General features: G+C 51.5%; 1 protein-coding gene and 1 long non-coding RNA gene across 3 annotated transcripts in view; one reads left to right on the top strand and one right to left on the bottom strand.

The window, feature by feature from the left end:
- Positions 1 to 25,714, top strand: part of SIL1 (SIL1 nucleotide exchange factor) — a 98,850-nt gene that overhangs the window by 29,404 nt on the left and 43,732 nt on the right. For both annotated transcript variants that reach the window (XM_053991168.1, XM_053991167.1), the window contains exon 4: positions 20,476 to 20,596. In XM_053991168.1, the coding sequence (XP_053847143.1) occupies positions 20,476 to 20,596 (121 nt within the window). The remainder of the gene's footprint in view (positions 1 to 20,475; positions 20,597 to 25,714) is intronic.
- LOC128814875 (uncharacterized) lies at positions 24,291 to 25,006 on the bottom strand. Its single transcript, XR_008439494.1, has 2 exons — positions 24,771 to 25,006; positions 24,291 to 24,657 (listed from the first exon to the last, which is right to left on the bottom strand). It is a non-coding gene; the product is annotated as an uncharacterized LOC128814875 (long non-coding RNA).

Below are 25,714 nucleotides of genomic sequence, written 5' to 3'. Positions count from 1 at the left end.
CTCATCTATACTAGATGAAATGCTTCTTCTCTGGGTTTCTTTATAAAATGACTTGTTAGTGATGTGCGGAGGGGAGAAATCTTGAATCTGGGGTTGTTATAATCTTGTCTGGCCAGCAACAGGAGAGCTGGAGGATGATTCCAGCAGGTAGGAAAGGCCAGGCTGACTTGAGAGGAAATGTTCAGTGCTTGGAAGCTGAGTTATGGTCCCTGGTAGCTCTCCCTCTGCTTGTTTTCAATCTGACCTCTTGCATAGGAGGATTTTCATCTCCTAAATGTATCTCGTGCCTGTCCTTTTTATTGCCAGCTGCCTTCATGGGCTCCTCCCTCAGCTTCCTACCCTCGTGGGCTTTCCTTTGCCTCTCATCTCCACATCACAGGATGCACAGTGTCCCAAACACTGGCTTGTGCCTAATTCCAAGCCCTTGGCAGAAGTGCCAGGGCTGAAGCTTCAGGTGCTGCTCCTGCCTTGCATGTGGGGCAGTGCCCGGCAGATGTGGCACACCAAGCACATCCTCCATGCCCTGCTCCTGGTCTGGGTAAGGGGGATAGTGGTGTTTCCCTGTCTGCTCCAGGACTGGGGCTCAGGAGGTGCTGGGACAGTGAGCAGACAGCAGACAGGGGTTCCCAGCCCCCTGCTCCAGCAGGAGGACTGTTTGAAGGCTGCCAGCTCTGGGCAGGGAGACACGGCACGAGTGTCCCACCCTGCGCTTGGTTTCAGCATTTCTGTGATGAATTGGGAGCCAGTTTTTGCCCCCCAAATGCAGGTGAAACTTCTCTCATTTCCAGAAGTGGCAGTGTCCTGGCAGCACTGGTGTGGTGAGAAAAAGCCCTACATTGTTTGCTCGGGTTTAGGAGCAAGGTGAGCTTGGGGTGGGTTTTTGGTGTGTCCAGTCAGTCCTGTCCCTTACTGGCCGTGATGTTACTGGTTTCCTTAAACAAACTGGTTACAAAAGACTTTTGCAGTGATGCTCTTCTGCAAAAAACTAACTGTGCTTCTGAGCAGCCAGAATAAAAGTCTGAGCTTCTCTAACATGCAGCCATGGGCTAGGGATGTGGGGCACTGCCAAAACAAGGATGCAGTGCTGTGTTTTCATGAGCCAAGCCATTACTCCTGCTAGTGGTTTGTGGAATTCTGAGCCCTGCAGGGTATTCCAGGTGCTCTGGAGTGGTCATAAACCAGGGATGAGGTGCTGAGAGTCGAGCAGTGGCTTTAGTGCAACAGGAGGGGGTTAAGCTGTAGCTTTCAGAATAATTTCAAACTTCACTTTAATGATGCTCAGGCTGCTAGTGGTGTAATAGCAGTAGACATCAGCAGTGGGAATCATTCCCGAGGTTAAATGTACATTGTTTGGTGGGGGAAAAGTGCTTTGAAAGAAGAGGGACTGCTTCCCAGAGAAGACATCTCTCATTCCTTGCTTTTATCTCGTCCCTGCCAAGCCAGGGATGCTGTGAGCTGCTGAGAGGTGCTTAAATGTGTGCTGGGTGATGAGGAATGCCTTGCTGTGGTTTTTATGTGCAAGCAGGCTGGATTTCCTGCAATAGCTCCAATAACCTTCGCGTGGCTGTTTAGAAGGATGAACCTCATTAAAGAAGAGGTATTTAATAACAGGCCTATTTTTATCTCTGTCTTTATCTAACAGTCTGCACATTTATTTCAAGCTTGTAACAGTGCTTTGGAAGAAAAATGTTTTCCCTCCTCTAAAATGTTTTGGCAGTGTCTCCAGCCTTGGTTATCTTGAATTCCAGTTTGGCTATCATCCCTCCTCCTTCCACACCAGGCCCACAGCTCCAAGATTTCCTTGGGGAATGGGAAATTTCTATGGGCATATGGTTTCAAAACGTGGGACTTGGGTCCCAGGGTCACTGAAACAGTTCTGAAGGTTTGATCAAACATAATCACAGCAACTCCCTCAGGCTCCAAATGTGTGATCTTGGGTGGGACAAGCACTGCAAGCATTGCAGTGTTTGCTGCAGGATATGATTGACCACATGCTCTGGGAGAGGCTGGCAGCTCTGGGGGTCAGGCATTCCTGCTGAGATTTTTTTTTTTTTTTCCTAAATTTGTCAACTTTATTCTTTAATTTACAAATTAAACCCTGACCTATAGATCTCCTGCAGGCATTGTGTTTTCAGCCCACTCTCCTGTATTTACTCTCAGTTGCTGGTGGTGATGGAGGCAGCCCCAGCCCCGAGGGGATGCGCCATCTTTCCAGCTCTTTCCACATTCATCCCTTTGGCATTGCTGGCTCTGTATCCAGACCCTGCCCTGGCTGAAGGTTCGCTGGAGCACAAGTGCCTGAGCCTGTGGCCAGGATGACCATTTCTGAGCCCTTTTCCCAGGACACATGTGGCCACATGCTCCAGGAGATGCTGGATCTGGGCCCTGGGATGTGTGTGGCAGTGATTGCAAAAGAACTTGGCTCTAGGCACTAATCCCTGGCTTTTCCTTGCTGTTCAGTCTGGATCATGTACATCCCTTAGCCACAGTTCTGCAGCATTATCTTGTTTCCATAATTAAGGAGTATTTTCCATGGTCTTGCTCAGGCCCTTCCTCCCTGCAGTTTTCCCCCACGGGCTAAGGCCTGACTTACTGAAACTTCCACAGAACTGATTCTGAGTGGACAAGGTCAGAGGGTTTTTCAGGCAGTCAGCACAGTCAGATGGCTCCTGTGAGGAATATTTCACTTGCTCCTTCACAGTTCTTGCCTGCAAATTGTCCTCTTGCTCAGATGGGGCTCCAGCTTTTTTTTTTTTTTCCCTCATTTTTCTTTCCTAAGTTATTCAATTTTCCATACATTTATTTATAGGGTTACACAAGCAACAGGTCTGCTTTTTCCACAGATCCTCCCAGAGCCATGTGCTGTGCCTGCTCCATTCTGGTGCAAAAGCACCTTGCTCCTCTGAGGAAAACTCAGAATATCCATCCAGCTGTCTTGACTGAGCGAGGCATTTTCTCTGAACCCTACCCTCTGTTCATTTCAGAATCTGCAGGGAATTTGGGACATAAATTAAAAAGCTATTTGATGCTACTTGAGGTCTAGAAGCTGGTTTTGCATTTGTTCTTACTTGAACGTACACTGAGACAAATGGCTCTGTTTTACTGAAGCTGCTTCCTTTAACATCCTGAGGAAACTTCCCAGTTAAAAATGGCTCTGTTTTTCCAGCCCTGCTTTACCAGCAAAAGCTGGGGAAGAAAATGTAATCTCCTTGGGTCTGTCCTGATGTTTTGTAGAACTAATTCCCATTTATTGGAAGAACTCTTCCACGCTAGATTCATGTTTAATTTTTTATTATGTGTTTACATTTTGGAAGGAGTAAGGGTGGTGGTGTTGGAAATTCTAATGAGGGACAACATTTCTGATTCAAAAGACTCAGGCTCATCTCTCCTGATTTTTCTGCCTGCTCCTAAAGACTGCAGGAAGTTTTGCTTGGGTCATTCACTTGCAACAGGATGTCATCTGAATACAGAATTAATGTATGCAGCCTGTCACTTGGAATTGCTGCTGTTCTGCTGCTGGAGAGCTCCCGGGGTTGCAGAGTCCTTGCAAGCAGCAATAACAGGAATGTGCCTGTGATCCTGCAAAGCCAGAGGAGGAACAGGGAGCTGCAAGTCTCCCCCATCACTGCAGGGTGTGAATAAATAGATCTAATCAACAATTTACATGTTAGCCCCAGACCAGGTTTTATTTTTAGGATGTGTCATTCAGCCCAAGTGAAACCTCTGCATCTCGGGCTGGTGGTGTTTCTGAAAGCACCTCGAAGTGATCACCGAGGCTGGATTTTAAGCTGCATTTACATTTTGATAGAATCTGCTGCTTTCCTTATCTGAAACAAAGCCCACCTGATCTTCATTAATTACATGATCATTTCACCTGCTAACCAGGGTGCTCCTAATTACAGTTATCTCTCTGTTCTTCACCAGATAATACACAAAAAAATGTTATCCCAGGCTGTATCTGGATTAGCTGGAGCTGCGAGGAGGTTGCACATGGTGATGGTTTTACAGGTGGAGTGAAGGTATTTATAGACTGTCTGAGGGAACGCTGGAGGAGTGGCTGCTGTCCCGCTGGCTGTGCTGCCATTCCAACACACCTCCACGGCAAAACACACAGAAAACACTGCTTAAACATAGAAAAATCTGGTTACTGCAGGGTGACTGGGGCAAGTCAGCTCCACAAGAGAGGTGGTGGAGTCCTGGGACATCCCAGACCCTCCTCAACACAGGCCTAGGGCTGGAGGGGACACTGCTTGAGCAGGGGTTGATCCCAGAGGTGTTTCCAGCCTCAGCTCTCAGGGACTGTCTGGCAGTGCCTTTTTTAAGACAGAAAATCTCATGGTGGCTTCACAGAGAGCTGCAAGCCCTGGTGGTGGTGCCGACTGCTCCCCCACTAACATCAGCTGCAGTCTGAGTGGGGCAAGCACAGAAGGGTCTTCTCTGAAAAGAGGCAGCAGGAAATGTCTGAGCTGCTGGGGATTTGTGGGTCCAGAGGGCTGGAGCCAGGAGCCAGAGGCTGCAGGGAAGACGCCCCATGAGGGCAGAGCATTTGCTGGAAGAGAAGTCAAGGGGCTTTCACTTGACTCCTGTTTCATCATCCTTCCACACACTGATCTCTTCAGATGCTCTCTAAACCTTTGGGTTGCTTTCTGAAGGGGAAAGGACTTGTCCTGGAGGAGGAGCAGGGCCAGGCTGCTGAGGATAGCTGGTAAGCTGTCAGCTGGCAAGAGGGGAGGGACATGGAGGCTCCTGCAGCCCAGGCTGTGCTCAGAGGTGTGAACACTGCATGAGGAGATGCACACACTCTCCTCCATCCACTGCGAGTGTTCTCAGGCCAAACACACCTGCACTGCCTGTTTGTACTGTTTGCTATACTTGATAAATGATATATGCGACTTTGGGGGTTTTTGTTGCCTTTTCTTAATCTGAAGAGAACTAAACATAGTTCACATGATTTCTTTTGTGCCTTCTGCAGTGCAGGTGATGCAGGCAGGGATGGAACAACGGCATCTTTATACTTGTCAAGTCTCTATCCACACCCGAGGAGCTGCCTGAAGCTCAAAGGTGATTTTCTTGCAGGCTTAGAACACTACACCAGCAGTGTAGTGAAGAAGCTCAGTGGAGATTGTGCTCCAGAAAATCTGTTTCTGTGGTCCAAAAGCTAAATATGGAACCATGGAAGTGCACACTGCAGTGGCAGAGGAGCTGGGAATGCTGAATGGGGAGGTTTCCTGCCCTTCTTGCACGAGGAGCCAGGGGTCCTCTAGTTTTCCATGAGGATCTCTGGTTCTCCATGGTCCTCCATGAGGACCTCTGGTTGTCCATGGTTCTCCCTGAGGACCTCTGGTTCTCCATGAGGACCTCTGGTTCTCCATGGTTCTCTCTGAGGACCTGTTGTCCATGAGGACCTCTGGTTCTCCATGGTTCTCCCTGAGGACCTCTGGTTGTCCATGGTTCTCCATGAGGACCTCTGGTTCTCCACAAGGACCCCTGGTTCTCCGTAATTCTCCACAGGCATGTGCTGATGCCCTGCCCAGAGCTTGCTGTGACAGCAGGCAGTAGTTTCAGGTGGGGCTGCTCTGCTGGCAGGGTTATGGTGCTCCCAGCAGGGCAGGGCAGGAATGCTCCTGTCCCAGCAGGTCACTGGGCATGCAGGTACCACCCTACAGCAGCTGCTCCTCCTCTGCATTGCTTCCAGGGACAAAACTCCTGTCCTGGAGGGACAGGAAGCCCTGCAGAGCCAGCACGGAGGGGATGGGCTGGGCAGCACCTGGGCAGCACTGGTTTAATCATTTCTGCCTGTTCCTGCCACGGAGGCTGTGTGCTGGGTGGAGATGTGTGTGTTTGGGGAGGGTTGGCCGACCATTAGCTTGTCAGGGTTTGCAACACTGGCAGCTGGGGAGAAAACTGTTATTAAGTGTAACGTGGCACCTTGGAGGTGGAAGCATGGGGAGACAATAAATACAGCCTTCCATAATGCCATTTTATGGTGTCACTCTTCAGAATTTATTAAGACTTAGTTGCAGCCATGCCTGCAGCCTCCTGTGCTGGAATCAGTAAATTGTGTTCATTATCTCCAGCACTTGCTCTGACCTGCTGTGTTTTACAAGGGGGGAGACACTGAAGGTGTGGGGACACTTCAGCTGCTTTCTGCAGCTGTTTCCTTGGTGGAAATCCAGCTTTTCTGGGGTTTCTGGGACACCCCAGGCAGTGTGGATGGGCCCCAAGTGTGACGTGGTGGTTGAAGAGAACACTGAAGGACTGAGGACCTGCCAAAATTACCACAGTTCCACGGGGAACGGGGAAGGAGCTGGGCGAGGAGGGATCCCATGGGCACCTTGGAGCACACTGGGACATCTGTCACTCCACTGTGGGACCACTCCAGCAGTCTTGGATGTGCTGAAGATGCTGGAAGTGGAAAAGGGTTCACAGGAGCTCCCTGAACTGCAGACAGGGAGATGCTACGCCCCCGTTTGGTGTCCTCTTGCACCAGGTGTTTTCAAATGAAAACACAAATGAAACCATGCTCCTTTCTCCCACTTTTTTTGTCAGGACAAATCCCAGCAGCAGCACGTTTGTGTACCTTCATCCTTATCCCCAGCATTTAGGTCCAGGATGGAGGAAAACAAGTTCAAGCCCAACCTCCTGATAATTTATTATGTTCCTTGTGCTTAAGGGCAAAATTTAAGTTGCCAAAAGCAGATGTTTGCATGGTCTTTTTTTAGCTCTCAAAGTACTTTCTGTGTGCCTGATTGATGGACGTCCCTGTTACATTAATAGCTGGGCTTTGCAGAAAGCTGTTATTACCAGGAGAGTCTGGTGTGGGTTTCAGTTTTTCTTCTTGCATTGAAAATCCATTATTAATGTCTTTCTTAGGGGGAAAAAAAAAAAAAAAAGGTTTCAATTCAGGCATTTTGCTTTGCTTTCTCAGGCTTCTTCTCAACTGTCTTCACCAAGGTGCTTTTAAAATCAATATTACAAGTATTCTTTCTATTTTACTGGGTGGTTGAGGGTTTCTGCATCTTGCTATTGATTTCTAATTGTATTGAAGGACATGTAGGTGCACACAAGTTGCTCTGTGATGGATAACTTCATATGTGTCTTGCTAATCATCGCTGAATTACCTTCTGCATGTTCCCTGTTGCTGGATGCTGCTGCTGAGCTTGGAAGGCACCAGGAGAGTTCTGAGTGCAATCCTGAGACACCATACTTGTGGGATATTTAATTTGGGTTCATTTAATTTGGGTTTGTTTTTCAAACAAACACAGGGGTCACGTGAGGCTTGTGGAGTCTCCTCTTTTGTGTTGTCTTTGCAGAGTTCTTCTGCCCTGGCTTCTCAGGCAGCTTCGTGTTCTGCACAGTAGGAGCTTAACAAGTCATTGTCCTGGCTTTGTGTGGGGTGGTCATAATGCACCTTCAGCTTCTGGCCCTTGGGGCAGCTCTGCTGGCAGATCTCAGCATTTCAGAGGTGCAGAGTCATTGGATCCTAGAATGGTTTGGGTTGGAAGTGGCCTTAAATCCCACCTCAGTCCACCCATGCCATGGCAGGGACACCTTCCACTGTCCCAGGCTGCTCCAAGCTCCAGTGTCCAACCTGGCCTTGGGCACTTCCAGGGATCCAGGGGCAGCCACAGCTGCTCTGGGCACCCTGTGCCAGGGCCTGCCCACCCTCCCAGGGAACAATTCCTAATTTCCAATATCCCATCCATCCCTGCCCTCTGGCTCTGGGAAGCCATTCCCTTGTCCTGGCACTCCAGGCCCCTGTAAAAGTCCAAGTCTCAATGAAGTCATAGAGAAGCCCAGACTGCACTGGTAACTGCTGTAAAGTTGGATTTGCAGACAGAGGCTTTTGGAACACATCAGCACTGATGGCACAGTCTGTGAGAGAGCTTGTTGGCACCAAAGGAGCCTGTGAGGAGTGACAGGACTGTGGCCAGCATGGGTGCTCCAAAACGCCTCCACGGCTCCAGGTGGGCTGTAGCAGAGGAAGAGCTCTGTGTGTGTGGGCACAGTCCTTCCCAGTCTGCATGCCACACAGGCTCCACGTCTGCCAGGGGCTGTGGCTGTGCCAGCAGGCAATCTGGAGAGGGCTGGCTGTACACGAACCTCTGCTGTACACAAACCTGGGCTGTTTGCTCCTCAGGCTTATCCTGGACAGGCTCCTGCACCTTCAGACATGGAGGCTACACCTGGCTTCTGAGGAACTGGTTGTTGCAGTTTGTCTGTCTGTGCTGGGGACCAGGACAAACACTGGCACGGGAGCTGGTCCATTGTCCCCGGGAGCAGCAGGGCTCGGTGGTGGCAGTGCTGGCAGGGGACATGGCAGCCCAGCCCTGCCTGGCCCGGCAGAGCTGGGAAGGGACAGGGCTGGCATGCATAACAATGGGCAGGCTCTGACCTTGCCGCTGGAACTCACTTAGCAATTCTGTTGATGTTCTGGGAACGAAAATATAATTCAGGCCACCTTCTCCTCCAATCTGACCCTGAGAATCTGGGAGAAGAGCTACTGAATAATTAGGGGCTTTTTTTCCCCCTCCTTTTTGCTGGAGTTACTGCTCAGTGTTGAACTGTGCTCTAAAGTGTCATTAGTTCCCTTGAACTTACTGCTCCAAGTGTACTTAGCATTAATATAATTATGTAAATTGCAGTCTCATTAATCACCGGAGGCTGCAGCACATCCCTGTGGTGCTGTTTTGTGGGTGGCTTGGCTGGTGGGAACCCCCTGGCCAGGGGTGGAGGCTGTGGCTGGAGCACTCTCCCTCTGCTCCTGTGCCTGGTTTGGTTGAGCTTGGTGTGATCCCTGCAGGATCTGGAGCATTTGCCAGCTCTGCCAGGATTGCAGGGAGCAGCCTTGCTGCTGCAGAGGAGAAAAGGGAAAGGTGGGTCTGTCCCAGGGGAGTTTGGCTGGACCACATCCCTGCTGCTGTCACTGTGATTTGGGTCTGTGGGGTCCCAAAATGCAGAGCCCAGCCTCGTGGCTTTGCAGTGAACGCCCGGAGCCCGAGCTCTTGCGCAGGGTCTGCTACAGGGCTGTTTGATGATGCTGTGCCTCTGTCTCTGTGGCAGGGCTCTCAGCCTTCCTGGCAATGTAAATTCTCCTGGCTGCATGCTAAAATTACACTGAGTTATTGATTTATCTTTGAGAGGATTTCCTTCCCGAGGGACATTTCTGGCTCTTGTAGTGATTTAGTTCTTCTGCAAGTGCAGAATCCGTGGCAGAGCAGAGCCACCCTCCTGCCCTCGAGCCTGCAGCTCAGGGCCGCGCTCCCTCAGGCTTCCTCTGCAAGCTGATTTCTGTTCCAAGGCTGGACAAGGTTACATGGCTGTTATTTCTGTGTAACAACGGCAAACAAAAGGGCATTTTCAACTTTCCACTGCAGAAGCTGCAGTCTGGGACAAGCCTTTGTGCCGTGGCACCAGCATTATTTTGGGAATGTCTCAAACCCAGCCCCAAGGCTGGCGTGTGGGAGGTGTGGAGCCATGACAGCCTTAATACACTCGTGCTCCTGGGAACGCTTTAGTTCTTCAAAGTGGGGTATGATGGGAGCAGGAGCATGCTAACACTTCTCTCCTAAAGCTGCAGGGTACAGCCTCTCTTTGCTTTCTGTTGACTCACCATGAGCGTCTCTAAAAACCAGGCCAGGCAAGTTCCTGCTGGTGGTCTTGAGGAAGACAAGCCAGTTCTCTTCTTCTGTCACCAGTTTTCTCCCCTTGGCCCTGAAATCCCACCCCACTAGCTGTGGCTCAGCTGGTGAACACCATCAGTAGAAGGACCTGACCCTTCAGGACGTGGCCAAATGTTTCAGCTACTCTGTGGCTGGAAAATGCCCAGCTCTGTGTCCTTGGGTGCCCATTTGAAGCACATCCCTGTGGGTTCCTGTATCTAACCCCACAGTGGATTTGGCACCGATCTCAGCTGCACACTGATAAAATGTGAGGCTGCTCGTGCATGTGGTGTTATAAAACAGCATCCACCAATTAGGCCCAGGGAGATCGTCAATTTATTTTCCTGTGAACCAAGTGTGGCACAGCTCCTTCCTTTCCCAGTGATCTATCTGTGAGATAAAACACATCTTTAGTGTCTATCTTAAATACTGCAGTGTTGACAAGTTCTCTTGACAGAAATTAGGCTAATGTCCCTTACGACTGTAGAAACAAGGCTTTAAATTGAAGCTTCGCAAAGCGCTATTCCAGCGCGCTCTCCAAGGCATCTTCTTATTCCAGCTTTTATTATCCAAATTTGTTCTCACTCTGCCTTGGCAGGGGGGCTGGCAGGCGGCTCCTTCCATCCACACTGCTCGTCTCGCAGCCAAGCGGGTGGGGCCAGCACCTTCCAGAGCCGGACTGGGCAGTGCTGGCCAAACGTCTGCAGCTCCGGTGCCCTCGGCTCCGGGCTCGGGGGACGCCGCTGCCAGGACGTGGCTGCGGCTGTGGGAGAGGGGAGCCAGCTGACACACATCGAGCAGAGATGGGATCCAAGGCAATCAGCTGCACGCCCTGACAGCAGCACAGCGTGTCCTGAAATGCTCCTGCTGGGAGCTGGAGCTGGGAGAAGGGAGTTTGTGTTGTACATGTCTCATCCTTGCAATTTCAGCACTGAGTTACAGACTCAGAAGCTGAGGATAGGAACAGAGAGTGCTGAGGCCTGGTCATGAACACCCTTCTTGAGATTCCCAGCCCTCCCCTGGAAAATAGTTTCCTTTTTTGCTCCTTTGCCCTCCTCAAGTTGAGCACTTTTAGCCTTCAGTTCCTAGTTTCCAACCACAGATTAACCATGGCCGTTTTAAACCTCCTGATTCTCACACTGGTGTTGGTCCTGATGGATTATCCCTCCTTCTTGTATCCTTCCTGTGCCTCCACATTGCCAGGTTCTTTGGTGGCCATCTCATGAGTCCCTGAGAGAGGAGGAGAGGCTCTCTGAGAGTGACAGATGTGGGAGACATGACGGTTGATGATGTTCTGGAGGTGCTAACCTCCATCATAGTAAAGAAGCCTCTCTCAAAAGGAATTAAATGCCTAAAATACCACAAAATTAATATCATCCTCAGTTCCTTTTGTCAGGTTCTCAGTTTTCCTGGTAAGCTGCCTTGTCCTTCTCTGCTTACATCCTGCATTGATTTTCTCTGAATGTAGCCAAGCCTTCAGCATCCCAGATGGGCTTTCTGGAGTAACAAATAGACCTGAGGAATGAAAATTATTGAATGGATTGTAGCATTGGCTTGGGGATAAATAATGTAGTGAGTTGGAGAGGGATTAAAACTGGCTTTTGTAAATAAGCTTCTCATGGATGTTGACTTGGGGACATGGTGAGACAAAGGTCACTGCAGTGTCTCTGCAGCCTGGTGTGCCACTTGAGAGATGAAATATCAGAGTGTTTCTGGATATCTTTGGTGTCTCTGTTTCTTCTGCTCAGACCTTTGTGGGATTAAACTCTCTAAACTGCTGCAGTTCCCAGACGTCAAGCCCAGTATCAGAAGAAAAAATAAATCAAGTGCCTCGTATTGAATCCTGAGCACCCGGCTCCTGCTGCACCCGGGGCTGTGGTAACTCTCCACAGTGCCTGCCTTGAAACGGGGGAGAAGGGTTTGCTGAGAAAGTGAAAACGTTGTGCCCACTCTACAAAAGGACAACCCTTCTTCTTCCTGCCCTGTGGTTATTTTTTTTCCTGGTGTGTTTGCTGCGGCGGCACTGCAAGGCAGAGCAGCCCTCGCTGGAGGGAGGTGGGAGGGCGGAGCACTTGCTGGAGGAGCTCTTTGCCACGGGAGCTTTTTGCTGCCTCCTGCAGCAGCAGCAGCAGATACATCAGCAGATGCTGCAGCAGTGCCTCCATCAGAGGCACTGTATTTCCCTCTCGAGCCCTCCTGTGACCCCTCCTCCCCTGGCACCTCGCTGGCCTCAACCTTCTCTTCCATCACTTCGAGACTTCCCAGGGGGCCCAGGCACCTCATGGGAGGGCCACACTGTGCCCCGTGTGTGACAGGCACCCCTCCTGTCCTCGTGGTTCCCGTGCACGAGAGGGATGAGGTTTGGTGTGTGTTCAGCAGGCAGCTGGCTCAGCTCTGGGCACAAGGCTGAGCCACGTGTGCCATCATCATCACTGTCACCTTGGCTGCCAACGAGGGCGGGTGGCAGTCACAGGGACCTGCTCTGGCACTGCCAGCCAGGGCCCTGCCTGTCCCCATGGGCTCACCTGGCCCTCCTTCCCTCTTGCTGCAGGAGCTGCAGGAGAAGCCAAACGGATTTGGCAGGTGGTGTGAGGAGTGAGCCCAGCCCAGCCTCATGGGCTGCCTCTGGTTTGAACAGCAGAGTTCAGAGCACTCAGCACCAGCTGATCAGTTGGGAGAACATAAATCCCAGTGCCACAGGAGAGCCCTGGCTCAGGGAAAAGGGCCAGTTGTGAGCACTGTCCAGCCCAATGTCCAAATGGAATGGTGCTTTCACATCTCTAATCAAGGGTTACTTAGTGGGGAGCCCCTTCCTTGTGAGTCTTTGTTCTCTGCTAGCTGTGGATTGAATCACGGGAGGAGGGATTGGATTCTGGCATCATTTTAAAAACGTTTTCATTCTATTTGCTGAGGGCAACAAATTACAGAGAATACCTCTCAGCACTGTGACAAAAGAGTGGCTCTAAAACCCTTTTCAGCCAAACAATTGTTTGAGTTGAAGGCCTGATGGATGGTGCTTAAAGATGTGGTTATTGCAGCAAGGTTGGCATTAAAAATCACAGGGTGCAAGAAAGTTCTCCCCACACTGTGGGCGTGTGTCTCCCTGTAATCCTGGTGTGAGGAGCCCTTACCACCCTCAGTGCACCCAGTGAGCTCTGTGGCATCAGCCACAGGAGAGCAGTAGCACAGCAAGCACCAGTGGGTCGCTTCTCTCTTGCTAAATGAGAAACTGCAATGGGATCAGCCCTTTTGGGGTGGCATCTCTGCCTGTGGCAGGAGGGCCGGATGATCCAGCTCCAGATGATCTTTAAGGTCCATTCCAAGCCAAACCATTCAATAATTCTTTCCCTGCCCCTGTTCAAGTGGGGTTCAAGTCCAGCAGAAGGCAGTGCTGCTGCTTTGGGACCTGTGAGGAGCCTGGGCAGGAACACACCTGCTGTTGGGATGTATTAGAACAGTGTGGCTTTGGGGCTTTCCCAGGAATGCCTTTGCTGCCAGCAGCAGTGCTGGGTGTTGAATGGGGGACAGGTTTATCTTTGGCAAGCTTGAAAGCATTTCAGATGGCTTCTGTCCCTGCTCCACTGCAGCACAGAACAAAATCAGTGTTGGAGAAGATGTTGTACTTAGACATCGCCTTTTGACAGGTCGATTTCCAGGATGTTTATTAACATAGCTTGGAATGTCACAGACGGGTTTGTCAGATAAACTAACCAACTGAAGTTCTTACATGAGACTTCCTTGGTTTTGTTGAGGTGCTTTGAACTCTTCATTCAGTCTCTCAACAATTCATCCCTTTCTGGAAGGGCCTCTGTGAGGTCTGTGGCTGGGGGATCAGGCCCTGCCTGCTCCCTGTGTGTCTGGGTGCCCTGGGAGGCAGAAGGGAGCAGCAGTGCCAATTGTTTGCTCATGCTGGAAGGACAAAACTCCTCTCTTAGGGTTTCCTCTGCAATCCCAGAATAGGAGGACATCTCTGTCCTTGTCAGCCCTCTGGGCAAAGATCAAACATAACAGCAGCGATGAAACCAGGCTGGCACACCAGGGCTGGTCAGTCACAGGCAGAGGCAGCCCAGCTCCTTCAGCCCAAGCTGGGCAGTGCCTGGGAGAGGTGGTCCATGGCACTGGGCATGGTGCATCACTCCAGGGGTTCGTCCTGCATCCCATCCCCTGCAGAGCTTATGCTTAAGGGACACTTTATGAACGCGGACAGCAGACAGTGATTTTATAAAAGAGTTTTGTCTATTATTATTTGCAGTAGGTAACAGAGCCCCTGCTGTCACTGGTTACCTGAGAAATCGAGAAGCAGTGGCCAGGCTGGTGCTTCTCTGAGGAGCTGCTGCACTCAACAGGCAGCTGTGGCTTCCCAGCAGTACAGTGGGAGGAAGAGCTGCCCAGGGAGTGGATTTGTAAAGCATTTCATCCAGCATCACGGGAGTTTGTACTTGGGATGTGCACACAGGTGTCTGAGCTTCCTCCCTGCCCGAAGTGGGGAATGCTGGGGCTGCTGGGGCAGCTGCTGGGGGAGCTTCCAGGCCTGGTGCTGTGAAACCTCTCCACCAGCTATCAAGAGGAGGTGACATAAAGCATATTAATGACATTTTCCAGTGGCACTTAACTGGGAGGAGCAGTGAGTGCCAGACAGTGAACTAATGCAAAAGGCTATAGCTGAGTGAAAAAGGGACAGAAAGAAATAAAATGAGATTCAGGCTCTGGGCCTCTTCTTCCTGTGTCTGCTACATGTCTTCCTTTTCTGTGTAAAAATGTTCTGTTTTGAAGTAACAAACAATCTGGAGAGTGGTAGGACTTGCCTTTGTAGGAAAGAAAGGAAAAAAAAAAAATAAAAAACAGAGGCAGGCTTTGCTACTTCCTTGCTCAGCGGCTCTAACCAGAGTCTGGGGTCAGGGTGTGAGCTGAGCCCCCCAGATGGGCCTGGCTCCTCTGTTTTCCTCCGAGCACCCTGGTGTGGGACATCCCATCCACCCAGGCACAGCTGGAGTCAGGCACAGTGTCCCCTGTGTGTCACCAGCACAGGATGCCCTGGCCTCAGCCAGTATCCCAGCATGGCACTGGTGGCTCCTGGAGCTGGGGACGCAGCTGTGGGCAGCTCTGCTGCTCCCTGGGATTTGTCTCCTGGTAGTTTTTAGTCATTATTTTATTAATGGAGAAGGTGCGGTGCCATCAGATAAGTTATTATGGATGCTCTGGCAGTGTGATTATTTCAGTTCTGCAGCACTGCCGATGTGTTTTGCTGGAACATTCACATACTGATTCCAGATTCCTTTGTTGCCTGTACTAGAAAGAAAGTCCCTTTTCTCTCACTCCCTGTGTGGAGAGAAACAAAGAGTAAAGGAAGGTAGATGTTATCTGAGGCTTGCTCACATACCGAGGTAATTTTTGAGAGCTGCAGAGCCGCTTACTGACTCATAACTGGGGCTTGTTTTCAATCCCTTGATAGATTTTTGAATTCTCTAACAATGCCAAACAAGGTTGCTCACTTGGGGACAAGCTAGAGATTTGCCTCAGCGAGCTGGATCACCTTTGTTCTGCTTGCCCCAGCCTTCCCAGGGGAGATTCCTCTGCCACGGGGACAGGGTGGTGCTGCAGGGGAAGAGTCTCGTGTCCCTCTTGGGCTCCTCTTGATTGGCAGTCAGTGGCTGGCAGCTTTGTCCAAGGGGTGGGGATGGGATGGGATGGGATGGGATGGGATGGGATGGGATGGGATGGGATGGGATGGGGAAGGCACTGCCAGAAGTGCAGTGAGTTACTGCACAACCTTGGTGGGAGGTTTGCAGGTCAGTGTGTGATGTACAACTTCCCAGCCTGTAGCTGTGCCATGAGTTGGGGCTCAGCCCTGTCCTCATGCTGGAACACAAACCCACTTGTGGAATGTGGAATGATGTGCTGGAAAGGAGCTGGGCAGGATGAAACCTTTCTCCTTTAGTGAGGAAACACAGCTGGTCATTTGGTTGGTCTAGAAGAAGAGAGATGGGGTTCTTTGGACGTCACTGCATGCTGCATATTCCACACAGCAGCCCTCTGCTTTTAGTAATGTGGTGCACAACGTACCTGATCCTCCCTCAGTTGTGAGCCTGGTGGAAGCATGTCCTGTTTTCCATTTGTTTATTAATTTATCATCGTGTTTTTAGCCTCTGCAAAGCTTGATATTGGTATAGAGCCTGGGAAACGTGCACAGAGTGGAGTAACAGATAGTTGTGATTTGGTTACAAGGCAATAATTTAAGTGGACAGGTTTAGCTGATAACATAAAGCACATGAGAGAAATCGCTTCGGTTTATAAATGTCAGCAGAGCCCCTGTGAGGGAGCTGCTGCCTGGTGCTGCTGCTCCAGCCAATATATTATAAGGAGATATAAACAGATGTCTGAAAAAATCTGGCTGACCAAGATTAAAAGAATGGGGCTATAAATTAAAGTCTTCCTTGGCGTCTCTTTAAGCAACTTTATGGACAGAGTGCATCCAAATGAAGGAGTGCTAAAGCTCAGAGGGACCTCCAGGTGCTTTGGGCTGCAGAGGCAGCACCAAGGGGTGGGGACAGCTTGTGGGGACAGCAGTGTCAGTCAGAGCTGGCATGGGAGACCAAAGCCTGTCCTGGTGCTTCTGCAGCTGATAAAGGGATTAAATCAGGAACAGGAATAACACCATCCCTGCAGTGTCACCACAGGATCAGTGTCTCCTGCTTGGAAAATAAATGCTGTCGCTCTGCTTTGACATTTATTCCCAATAAAAACCTTGTCATTTGTGCAGTGACAAGGGTTTTATCCTCTGGGTACTTTACCTGTTGGACGCTGTCTTTTTGGCTGCAAAGCAGCTGAGTGACTGAGGGGCACGTGGGTGACACGTTCCCAGCAGAGGCACTGGGAGCTCTGCTCAAACCCTGTGGCTTTCTCTCAATCCATCACCCCAAGGCAATGCAATAACACCTATTCCAACTGAGAGCAGGTTCTGATTGGATATTAGGGAGGAATTCTTCCCTGTTGGGCAGGCCCTGGCACAGGGTGCCCAGAGCAGCTGTGGCTGTCCCTGGATCCCTGGCAGTGCCCAAGGCCAGGCTGGACACTGGGGCTGGAGCAGCCTGGGACAGTGGGAGGTGTCCCTGCCATGGCAGGGGTGGCACTGGATTAGCTTTAAGGTTCCTTTCCACCCAAACCATTTGGGGATTCTGTGATCTTATTTTTAACTGATTTTAATTTATTTTAGTTGTAGTTAAAAAAATCCCAAGAGTGAGATATTTTTTAAGGGGTCCAAACCATTTGTGGAGGCAGGAGTTTGCCCCTTCCCCCTCCACAGCTGGAGCCCTTCTGGTAGGTTTGTGGAGGAGATTTCACAGCTATTTCTGCTCACTTGTAGTTGATTTAGAGCTGAGAAATTAACTAGAATGGAAAATCTTCTTTCCCTTTATGAGGAGCAAGGAATGAGGTCTGGCAGCTGTAGGATTTGCAGCTCTCAGGGAAGAGGGACCATTCAGTAACACATCTATGCAGTGCGTACCTGTGGATACAAATCTTGTATTTGTCTGAGGTGTCAAGGAGAAAAAATGTTTAAAAATGCCTTAAATAAAAACGTGGTTTTTGTATTTTTAATTGAGTTTCATTTCCCAAATGCACCTTAATGCAAACAATAAGTAAAAAATTAATTTCTCTCGGGAAAAAGCTATTAGCAGAATGATTCTGTTTTAGCAGCATGTGAAGCTATGTAATTGCTTACACATGTATTGCTCCAGTGTGTGCTCCCAGTTGTTGAATAGTATCAAATTATAGGAATCAAAGAGAATCAACTATTTTTAAGGGAAATGTCTAGAAGCTACATACTGAAACATGATTAAAATTCAGGATTTCCATCTTACTTGTCTAAATCAGCAATTTTAATCACATTATGCAAGTCAACCCACCCTCAAACACACTGTTGACTTCAAAATACCCCAAACTAAATAAGACAGAAGACCTTCCTTGAACAGCTGTAACATTTTTAAGTGTCAATGTCAATCTTTTTGTTGAAAACAGAGATGTTTTTCATGGTTTATTTATTAAAGCAGTGCATCTGTCCTGCTGTGCCATGAACCTGGGCTGCTGTGCCGAGAAGGGAGGGAAATCCCTGGAGCACCAAGAGCTGCTTAAACACATCAAGGCTGCAAGTTTTGCTCTGGGGTTCACATGCTCTTGGTTAAATCTTGTTTAGTGTGCAGAGCAGGAGCAGGAAGGGTTTGTGTCTTGGCTGATGCAGACACTGATTTGGCTGTGTTGGATGTGCAGCTCATGAGCACCATGCCTGGGTTTGGTTTTATTTCCTTCTTGCTTATGTGACAGATGAGTGATGCCGTGGCTGACTCTCACAATTCAAAGGCAAATATCCTGTATATCTGTTAGGAGAAGTTTTACAGATTTATAGTTGTGTTTTATCCCCCTTGTGCTGTTATCAGGGGTGCCTGGGTTTGGGATATTTGGGAGGGTCGGCTCCTTACTGTGGCAGCACCTGACCTCCAGTCAAGGTGTCAGGAAGTGATCTCCAGCACTGGGCAGAGCAGGAGGAGTCGATGGACAGAACTTCGGGGGAGATAAAGGGTTAAAAGGTGAAACCTCCACTGTGTGGATGAGCACATGGTGGGGAAAATCCTCTGCTCCCAACACTGTAATATTTTCTCTCTTCAGTCTTCTGTTGTGTTTTTGATAAGGTTTAATAAACCTCTTAAATTTTTTGGAAGCAAGTAGTGTTTCTCACACTGAGAACAGGAATGGGAGGGCTGAGCCCCCCAGCCCTCCACCCTTCTGGAGCCTGCTCCCGTGCTTTCCTTTTGGGTGATTCCCTCAGAGGAATTCCGTCCACCTCCTTCCTCTCCCCTGGCAGGCGGGAGGCTGATGTGGCTGGATGCAGCTGGAGCTCAGCTGTGCTCCCTGTCAGGGGCCATTCCCGGCTGTGTGACAGCCCAGAGCTGCTGCAGTCACTGTTGGGGCTGTGACCTGGCCTGCCCAGCGCTGGTGATGCGGCCAGGAAAGCTTTGGGCTTTGGGGGGAGACAGCCAGCTGGGCCCTGGCTCTGCCCCTGAGCGCCTCGGTGTCTGCAGATGAGGGGATTGTCCTGCTGATCCCCTCCTGCCTCTTGCTCAGCACGCGATGGCATTTCATCCTACAGCAGCTTGGCCTGGAAAGGACCTTAAAGCTCATCTCGTTCCACCTCCCTGCTGTGGGCAGGGACATCTCCCACTCCACCACGCTCTCATTGGCTGTGTTTTCCTTGCTGGCAGAGCCCTGTCCCGGTGTTGCCCGAACGGTGTTGCCCTTTTCATGGAGATCCTACAAACTCCTCTCTGACCAGCATGTCCCAGCTCCACCACCAGCAAGGAGCACAGATTGGTGATGGCACAAAATTCCTGCAGAGCCCAACTTCCCAGCGTGGGAGGATGCTCCCATAGATAGACAGAGATTAAAGGTCCTATGTATCACAAGTTTAAGGAGCAGGAGGAGGTTGGGACATGTCCATGGAAAGCACTTCAAGTGTGGAGGAGGCACATCTAGCCTGTCCTCCCCTAAAATGGGGAGATAATCACACCTATCCTCTCACATATCCAACCAATGCAACTTCCAGTGGGCGGGACTGATGGAGAGAAAGAGAGTCTGCCAGAAATGCAAACCTTGTTTTCATAGGAAATCCTCCAAGATGGATTTTTCTGCATTTTCTAACTGCATTTATACCTACTGGATGACTACAGGCTTTGAAATGTTTCTGTCTGAATTGTCACAAACATCCCAGTCTTACATAAGAAGCACCAGGTCCTTTGATCAGGGAAATGTCTCTTTGGTCTTGAACAGGGAGGGATCAATCCAGTTGTTCCTGAGACCAGAGCTTTTTGTCTGCAAGTACATGTATTTATTCTACAAAATAATTACCCTTGTCTTCCCTTTGGTAGGAGATGCTTCCTGTCTCCTGCAAGCTGTTACTCTATCCCAGGTATATGTTTAGGTAAAAGGAAGAGAGAAAGGAAAGGCTGAATAAGGAATCCTCAGGAGGGAGGAGGGTGAGCAGCTATGGTCTGTCTGTCCATCTGTGAGCAGCTCTGTGGCTGTTCAGCTGCAGCCTTGCTGTCCTGGGCAGGCAGAATTCCTGCACTGAGAGAAGAAGAAATGCCATCAAGAAGTAGTAACCAAATATTGCCTCCTCTTCACCCCAGTGCTGGGCTGGCCACTGAGATGTGTTTGTGGTGAACTGCTGAAAACCACTCTGAATTTCCAATCTTTTCTGAATTTAAAACCAAAGCTTAATGTATTCTGTGTATTTTTGTTGGCAGATAGCAGTGATCATAAATTCCTTTTAATACAGTATTTCCACACCAGCGCAGCCTTGATGTGCAGCGTACCTGGCTGTACTCTGCGGGATGCTTTGATTTCCCTTTGGCAGCTTCATTTTATTCTGTCTGCCCCAATCAGCAACAATTCCCCTTTCTCCATGTAGCCTCCAAATCCATTCCTGGTGTGAAGTTTTAGTGCTCTCCTAGGACCTGGGCCAGAAGAGAGGAAGGAACCAGTGTCTGCTGGGCTCAGGGTTCCACCTCCACTGTGGATCAGAGCCAGCCTGGCAGTACAGGGACACCTTTGGTGGCTCGGGTGGCATTTCTGGGAGGAAAAAGCAGCACCTTAGGGGTGCTGCTGGATGGGAGGGGCGTCAGTGGTGAATATCCCACTCCTCACAGTATGGGATGAAGCTTTTCTCCCCTTCTCCCAGGGAGGAGCCTGTGCCTTCAGCTCCCAGTTCCTCCCAAAGCTGGAGTAATGCAGCGCTCTGAAATAACGTGACCTTTGTTTGTAGGTCAGGCGGTTCCTGCAGGGTCACACGTGCGGCTGAACCTGCAGACAGGAGAGAAAGAAGCCAAGCTCCCGGACAGAGAAAATGGGGAAAGTGACAGGAGGGAAGAGAGAAGAAGGAAAAGGTAGACATGCAAGGCATTGGGGTGGGTGGGCTGTGGCATTCATGACTTTTGTTAAGAGGCCGGGGTCCCTGGTGCAATCAGTTACTGCCTCTTCCTGGGACTCAGCTGCTGGGTTAGGAGCTCAGCAGTGCTGAAAGCAGAGCCCTGTCCTTTGTGATCCCTTTGGGATGGCAGTGGAGGTGCCCTTAGTGCACTTTCAGTGGCACCTTCATGGCTTCTCATGCGTTGACACCGGAACAAAATTGATAACATGGCTACTTTGAATGACATTTAGTCCTTTGAAATATCTGCAGCAACTGGTCTGAAAGTGCTTTCTGAGCCTCCCCCTTGGGATCAGCTGTGAGGGGCTGAGGGCTGGCCTGAGCCCGGTGCTGTGTCCCGCTGGGAGCAGCCCCACAGCCTCAGCTGCACACCAGGCACTGCCAGAGGCCCTGGAGATCACACCTGCCCTGCAGCCAGCTTTGTAAAGGTGCTTGAAACGTCAGCTGGTGATGACTTTCCCCTTGGAACCCTTGGTTTAGTTCCTACGGGGAATTTCTCCCCTGAAGTAGGTGGGATTACCCACTGCCATCTGTGATGGGGATACTTGGGGAGTGTGGGGATTTGAGGGCAGCTGCCCCACAGGGGCTGAGCTTGGGGCCCTGTTAGGTTCATGGCCCCCAGCAACAGCAGCACCCACAGGCCCAAAGCCCCCCGCCCCCTGCCCAGCACAGCCTGCCCTGCCCCTCCAGCTGTCAGCTGAGTGGGGGACAGGGGCCAGTGGCCGCTGCCAGCAGCAGGAATGGGGGCAGGGTGAGGATGCCCTGGCTTGGCTTTTGTCTCTTGATCAGTGCAGGCACAGGGCAGTGCAAGGCGGGCTGGCAAGCGAAGCCCGGAGCCTTTGGAGGCTCCAAGCCTTAAACATCAGCCCCTGCAGCAGCCCAGATCCGGGTCCCGCAGTTCCCAAGGCTGCCATGGCCTTCAGAGCACGAAGGTGGATTTGGCATGCCTGTGGCCCGATGCCGCCTCCCGGTCCAGGAGTCCCCGTGGCTCCAGCAGCAAGGGTGGCTGAAGGCTTCCTGCCTGCTTTGGGCCATTGCTGCAGGGGCCACTGCTGTCAGAGCCCCCTCTCTGCTGCTGACAGCTCTGCTCCTGGGGACACTGCTCTGGCCCAGCCCAGGAAGAGCAGCAGTGCCCAGTGCCAGGAGTGGTGTCGGTGGGACCCCCTGTGCACAGGGACCCCCAGCCCCGGGGCGGCCGTGCCAGCCCCGCCAGGGACCTCCAGCCCCGGCAACCCAGAACAAGTGGAAAGCACAAGGGTGCAAACGCCGCCTGGGCCCAAAGGCATTGCAAAGAGAACTGAGATTTTAAAAAGAAACAGTATTTTTTTCCCAAAGATAGGCAAAAGCTAGGATTTACAGAAGATGTTTCATTAGGACAATCCTTATAAAAACAACAGTCTACAGAACATGTTTACATGGGTGCTTATAGACTAACAAACTTCCAAACATATTTACATGGGTACCTATAGTCTAACAAACTTCCTAACGTATTTACATGGGAGCCTATAGGGTAACAAACTTGCTAACATATTTACATGGGAGCCTATAGGGTAAGAAACTTTAAAACATATTTACAGAAAACCTCTAAACCTAGAACGTAATTACAAAGGGGTCATATCAGTGTCCATCATCTCCCTCAGTCCTGGAGGAAAGGATGCAGCAGCGCTGGACTCTGCTGCCAGCAGTGGCTCAGGTGGGCTGGGCGTGGGAAGCATCTGCTTCTCTTGCTCGTGGGGCTCCATCTTCATCCGAGGACCATGGGCTCCTCCTCATCCTTCTCATCAACCTCCATTTCCTCGGTGTCGTCCTCCACGTCCACCTCCATGTCCTCGGCAGTGTCTTCTGTGTCCACCTCCATCATTTCTTCTCCATGCACCACCATGTCCACTTCCATCTCCTCCAGGGTGTCTCTGACCGTCTGCAAGAGGCAGCACAATCTCACGCTGGGCTTGCTGTCCCACCCCATCCATTCCCATCCATGGCTGCAGCCTGCCCAAGCAGGGTGCCCCCCTCCCTGGAATGGCACTGTACCTCCACTGGGGCAGCAGTGCCCATCCTGCCGGGATTGGCTTCAGAGCAGGTGTCAGGAAAAGCCCAGGCAGCAGCAACAGCTCGGCAGTGACGGGCAGAGCGAAGGGCGAGGGAGAACTGGCCGCTGGCAGCAGGTGAAGTGTCTGCTGTGCTCGTTTCCAGGACCTGGACCTTCCTCCTGCAACACGCTGGGAGCTGTGATGTCACAGAAGTTTCAGGGCCACTCCAGACGGAGAGATGGGGATCATGGAATGATCAAATCCTTGAATGCTTTGGCTTGCAAGGGCCCCTAAGGATCATCTGCTTTCAACCTGAGCAACTTCCCACCACACCAGGTTGCTCTGGACCCTGTCCAAGCTGGCCTTGGATGTTCCTGGTGATGGGGCATCCACAGCCTCTCTGCACTGCTCCCTGTGTCAGGGACAACCACCCTCCCAGGAGAGAACTTCTTCCCATCATCAAATCTATTCCAGCTCTTGCAGTTTGATCCCATTCCCCCTTGTCCTGTGACTGCAGTTCCTGAGAAAGAGTCCTCTCCCACTTCCCTGTAGGTCAGGCAGTTCCTGCAGGGTCCCACGTGCGGCTGACCCTGCAGACAGGAGAGAGAGAAGCCAAGCTCCCAGAGAGAGAAAATGGGGAAAGTGACAGGAGGGAAGAGAGGGAAAAGGTAGACGTGGGCCCATGGCCCCCAGCAGCAGCAGCACCCACAGGCCCAAAGCCCCCCGCCCCCTGCCCAGCATAGCCTGCCCTGCCCCTCCAGCTGTCAGCTGAGTGGGGGACAGGGGCCAGTGGCCGCTGCCAGCAGCAGGAATGGGGGCAGGGTGAGGATGCCCTGGCTTGGCTTTTGTCTCTTGATCAGTGTGGGCGCAGGGCAGTGCAAGGCGGGCTGGCAAGCGAAGCCCGGAGCCTTTGGAGGCTCCAAGCCTTAAACATCAGCCCCTGCAGCAGCCCAGATCCGGGTCCCGCAGTTCCCAAGGCTGCCATGGCCTTCAGAGCACGAAGGTGGATTTGGCATGCCTGTGGCCCGATGCCGCCTCCCGGTCCAGGAGTCCCCGTGGCTCCAGCAGCAAGGGTGGCTGAAGGCTTCCTGCCTGCTTTGGGCCATTGCTGCAGGGGCCACTGCTGTCAGAGCCCCCTCTCTGCTGCTGACAGCTCTGCTCCTGGGGACACTGCTCTGGCCCAGCCCAGGAAGAGCAGCAGTGCCCAGTGCCAGGAGTGGTGTCGGTGGGACCCCCTGTGCACAGGGACCCCCAGCCCCGGGGTGGCCGTGCCAGCCCCGCCAGGGACCTCCAGCCCCGGCAACCCAGAACAAGTGGAAAGCACAAGGGTGCAAACGCCGCCTGGGCCCAAAGGCATTGCAAAGAGAACTGAGATTTTAAAAAGAAACAGTATTTTTTTTCCCAAAGATAGGCAAAAGCTAGGATTTACAGAAGATGTTTCATTAGGACAATCCTTATAAAAACAACAGTCTACAGAACATGTTTACATGGGTGCTTATAGACTAACAAACTTCCAAACATATTTACATGGGTACCTATAGTCTAACAAACTTCCTAACGTATTTACATGGGAGCCTATAGGGTAACAAACTTGCTAACATATTTACATGGGAGCCTATAGGGTAAGAAACTTTAAAACATATTTACAGAAAACCTCTAAACCTAGAACGTAATTACAAAGGGGTCATATCAGTGTCCATCATCTCCCTCAGTCCTGGAGGAAAGGATGCAGCAGCGCTGGACTCTGCTGCCAGCAGTGGCTCAGGTGGGCTGGGCGTGGGAAGCATCTGCTTCTCTTGCTCGTGGGGCTCCATCTTCATCCGAGGACCATGGGCTCCTCCTCATCCTTCTCATCAACCTCCATTTCCTCGGTGTCGTCCTCCACGTCCACCTCCATGTCCTCGGCAGTGTCTTCTGTGTCCACCTCCATCATTTCTTCTCCATGCACCACCATGTCCACTTCCATCTCCTCCAGGGTGTCTCTGACCGTCTGCAAGAGGCAGCACAATGTCACGCTGGGCTTGCTGTCCCACCCCATCCATTCCCATCCATGGCTGCAGCCTGCCCAAGCAGGGTGCCCCCCTCCCTGGAATGGCACTGTACCTCCACTGGGGCAGCAGTGCCCATCCTGCCGGGATTGGCTTCAGAGCAGGCGTCAGGAAAAGCCCAGGCAGCAGCAACAGCTCGGCAGTGATGGGCAGAGCGAAGGGCGAGGGAGAACTGGCCGCTGGCAGCAGGTGAAGTGTCTGCTGTGCTCGTTTCCAGGACCTGGACCTTCCTCCTGCAACACGCTGGGAGCTGTGATGTCACAGAAGTTTCAGGGCCACTCCAGACGGAGAGATGGGGATCATGGAATGATCAAATCCTTGAATGCTTTGGCTTGCAAGGGCCCCTAAGGATCATCTGCTTTCAACCTGAGCAACTTCCCACCACACCAGGTTGCTCTGGACCCTGTCCAAGCTGGCCTTGGATGTTCCTGGCGATGGGGCATCCACAGCCTCTCTGCACTGCTCCCTGTGTCAGGGACAACCACCCTCCCAGGAGAGAACTTCTTCCCATCATCAAATCTATTCCAGCTCTTGCAGTTTGATCCCATTCCCCCTTGTCCTGTGACTGCAGTTCCTGAGAAAGAGTCCTCTCCCACTTCCCTGTAGTTCAGGCAGTTCCTGCAGGGTCCCACGTGCGGCTGACCCTGCAGACAGGAGAGAGAGAAGCCAAGCTCCCAGAGAGAGAAAATGGGGAAAGTGACAGGAGGGAAGAGAGGGAAAAGGTAGACGTGGGCCCATGGCCCCCAGCAGCAGCAGCACCCACAGGCCCAAAGCCCCCCGCCCCCTGCCCAGCACAGCCTGCCCTGCCCCTCCAGCTGTCAGCTGAGTGGGGGACAGGGGCCAGTGGCCGCTGCCAGCAGCAGGAATGGGGGCAGGGTGAGGATGCCCTGGCTTGGCTTTTGTCTCTTGATCAGTGCGGGCGCAGGGCAGTGCAAGGCGGGCTGGCAAGCGAAGCCCGGAGCCTTTGGAGGCTGCAAGCCTTAAACATCAGCCCCTGCA

Source organism: Vidua macroura, chromosome 15 (genome assembly GCF_024509145.1).
Source record: "Vidua macroura isolate BioBank_ID:100142 chromosome 15, ASM2450914v1, whole genome shotgun sequence".
NCBI classification, from domain to species: domain Eukaryota; kingdom Metazoa; phylum Chordata; class Aves; order Passeriformes; family Viduidae; genus Vidua; species Vidua macroura.
The sequence above is the reverse complement of the archived record's forward strand: the minus strand, read 5'-3'. Positions and strand labels throughout refer to the sequence as shown.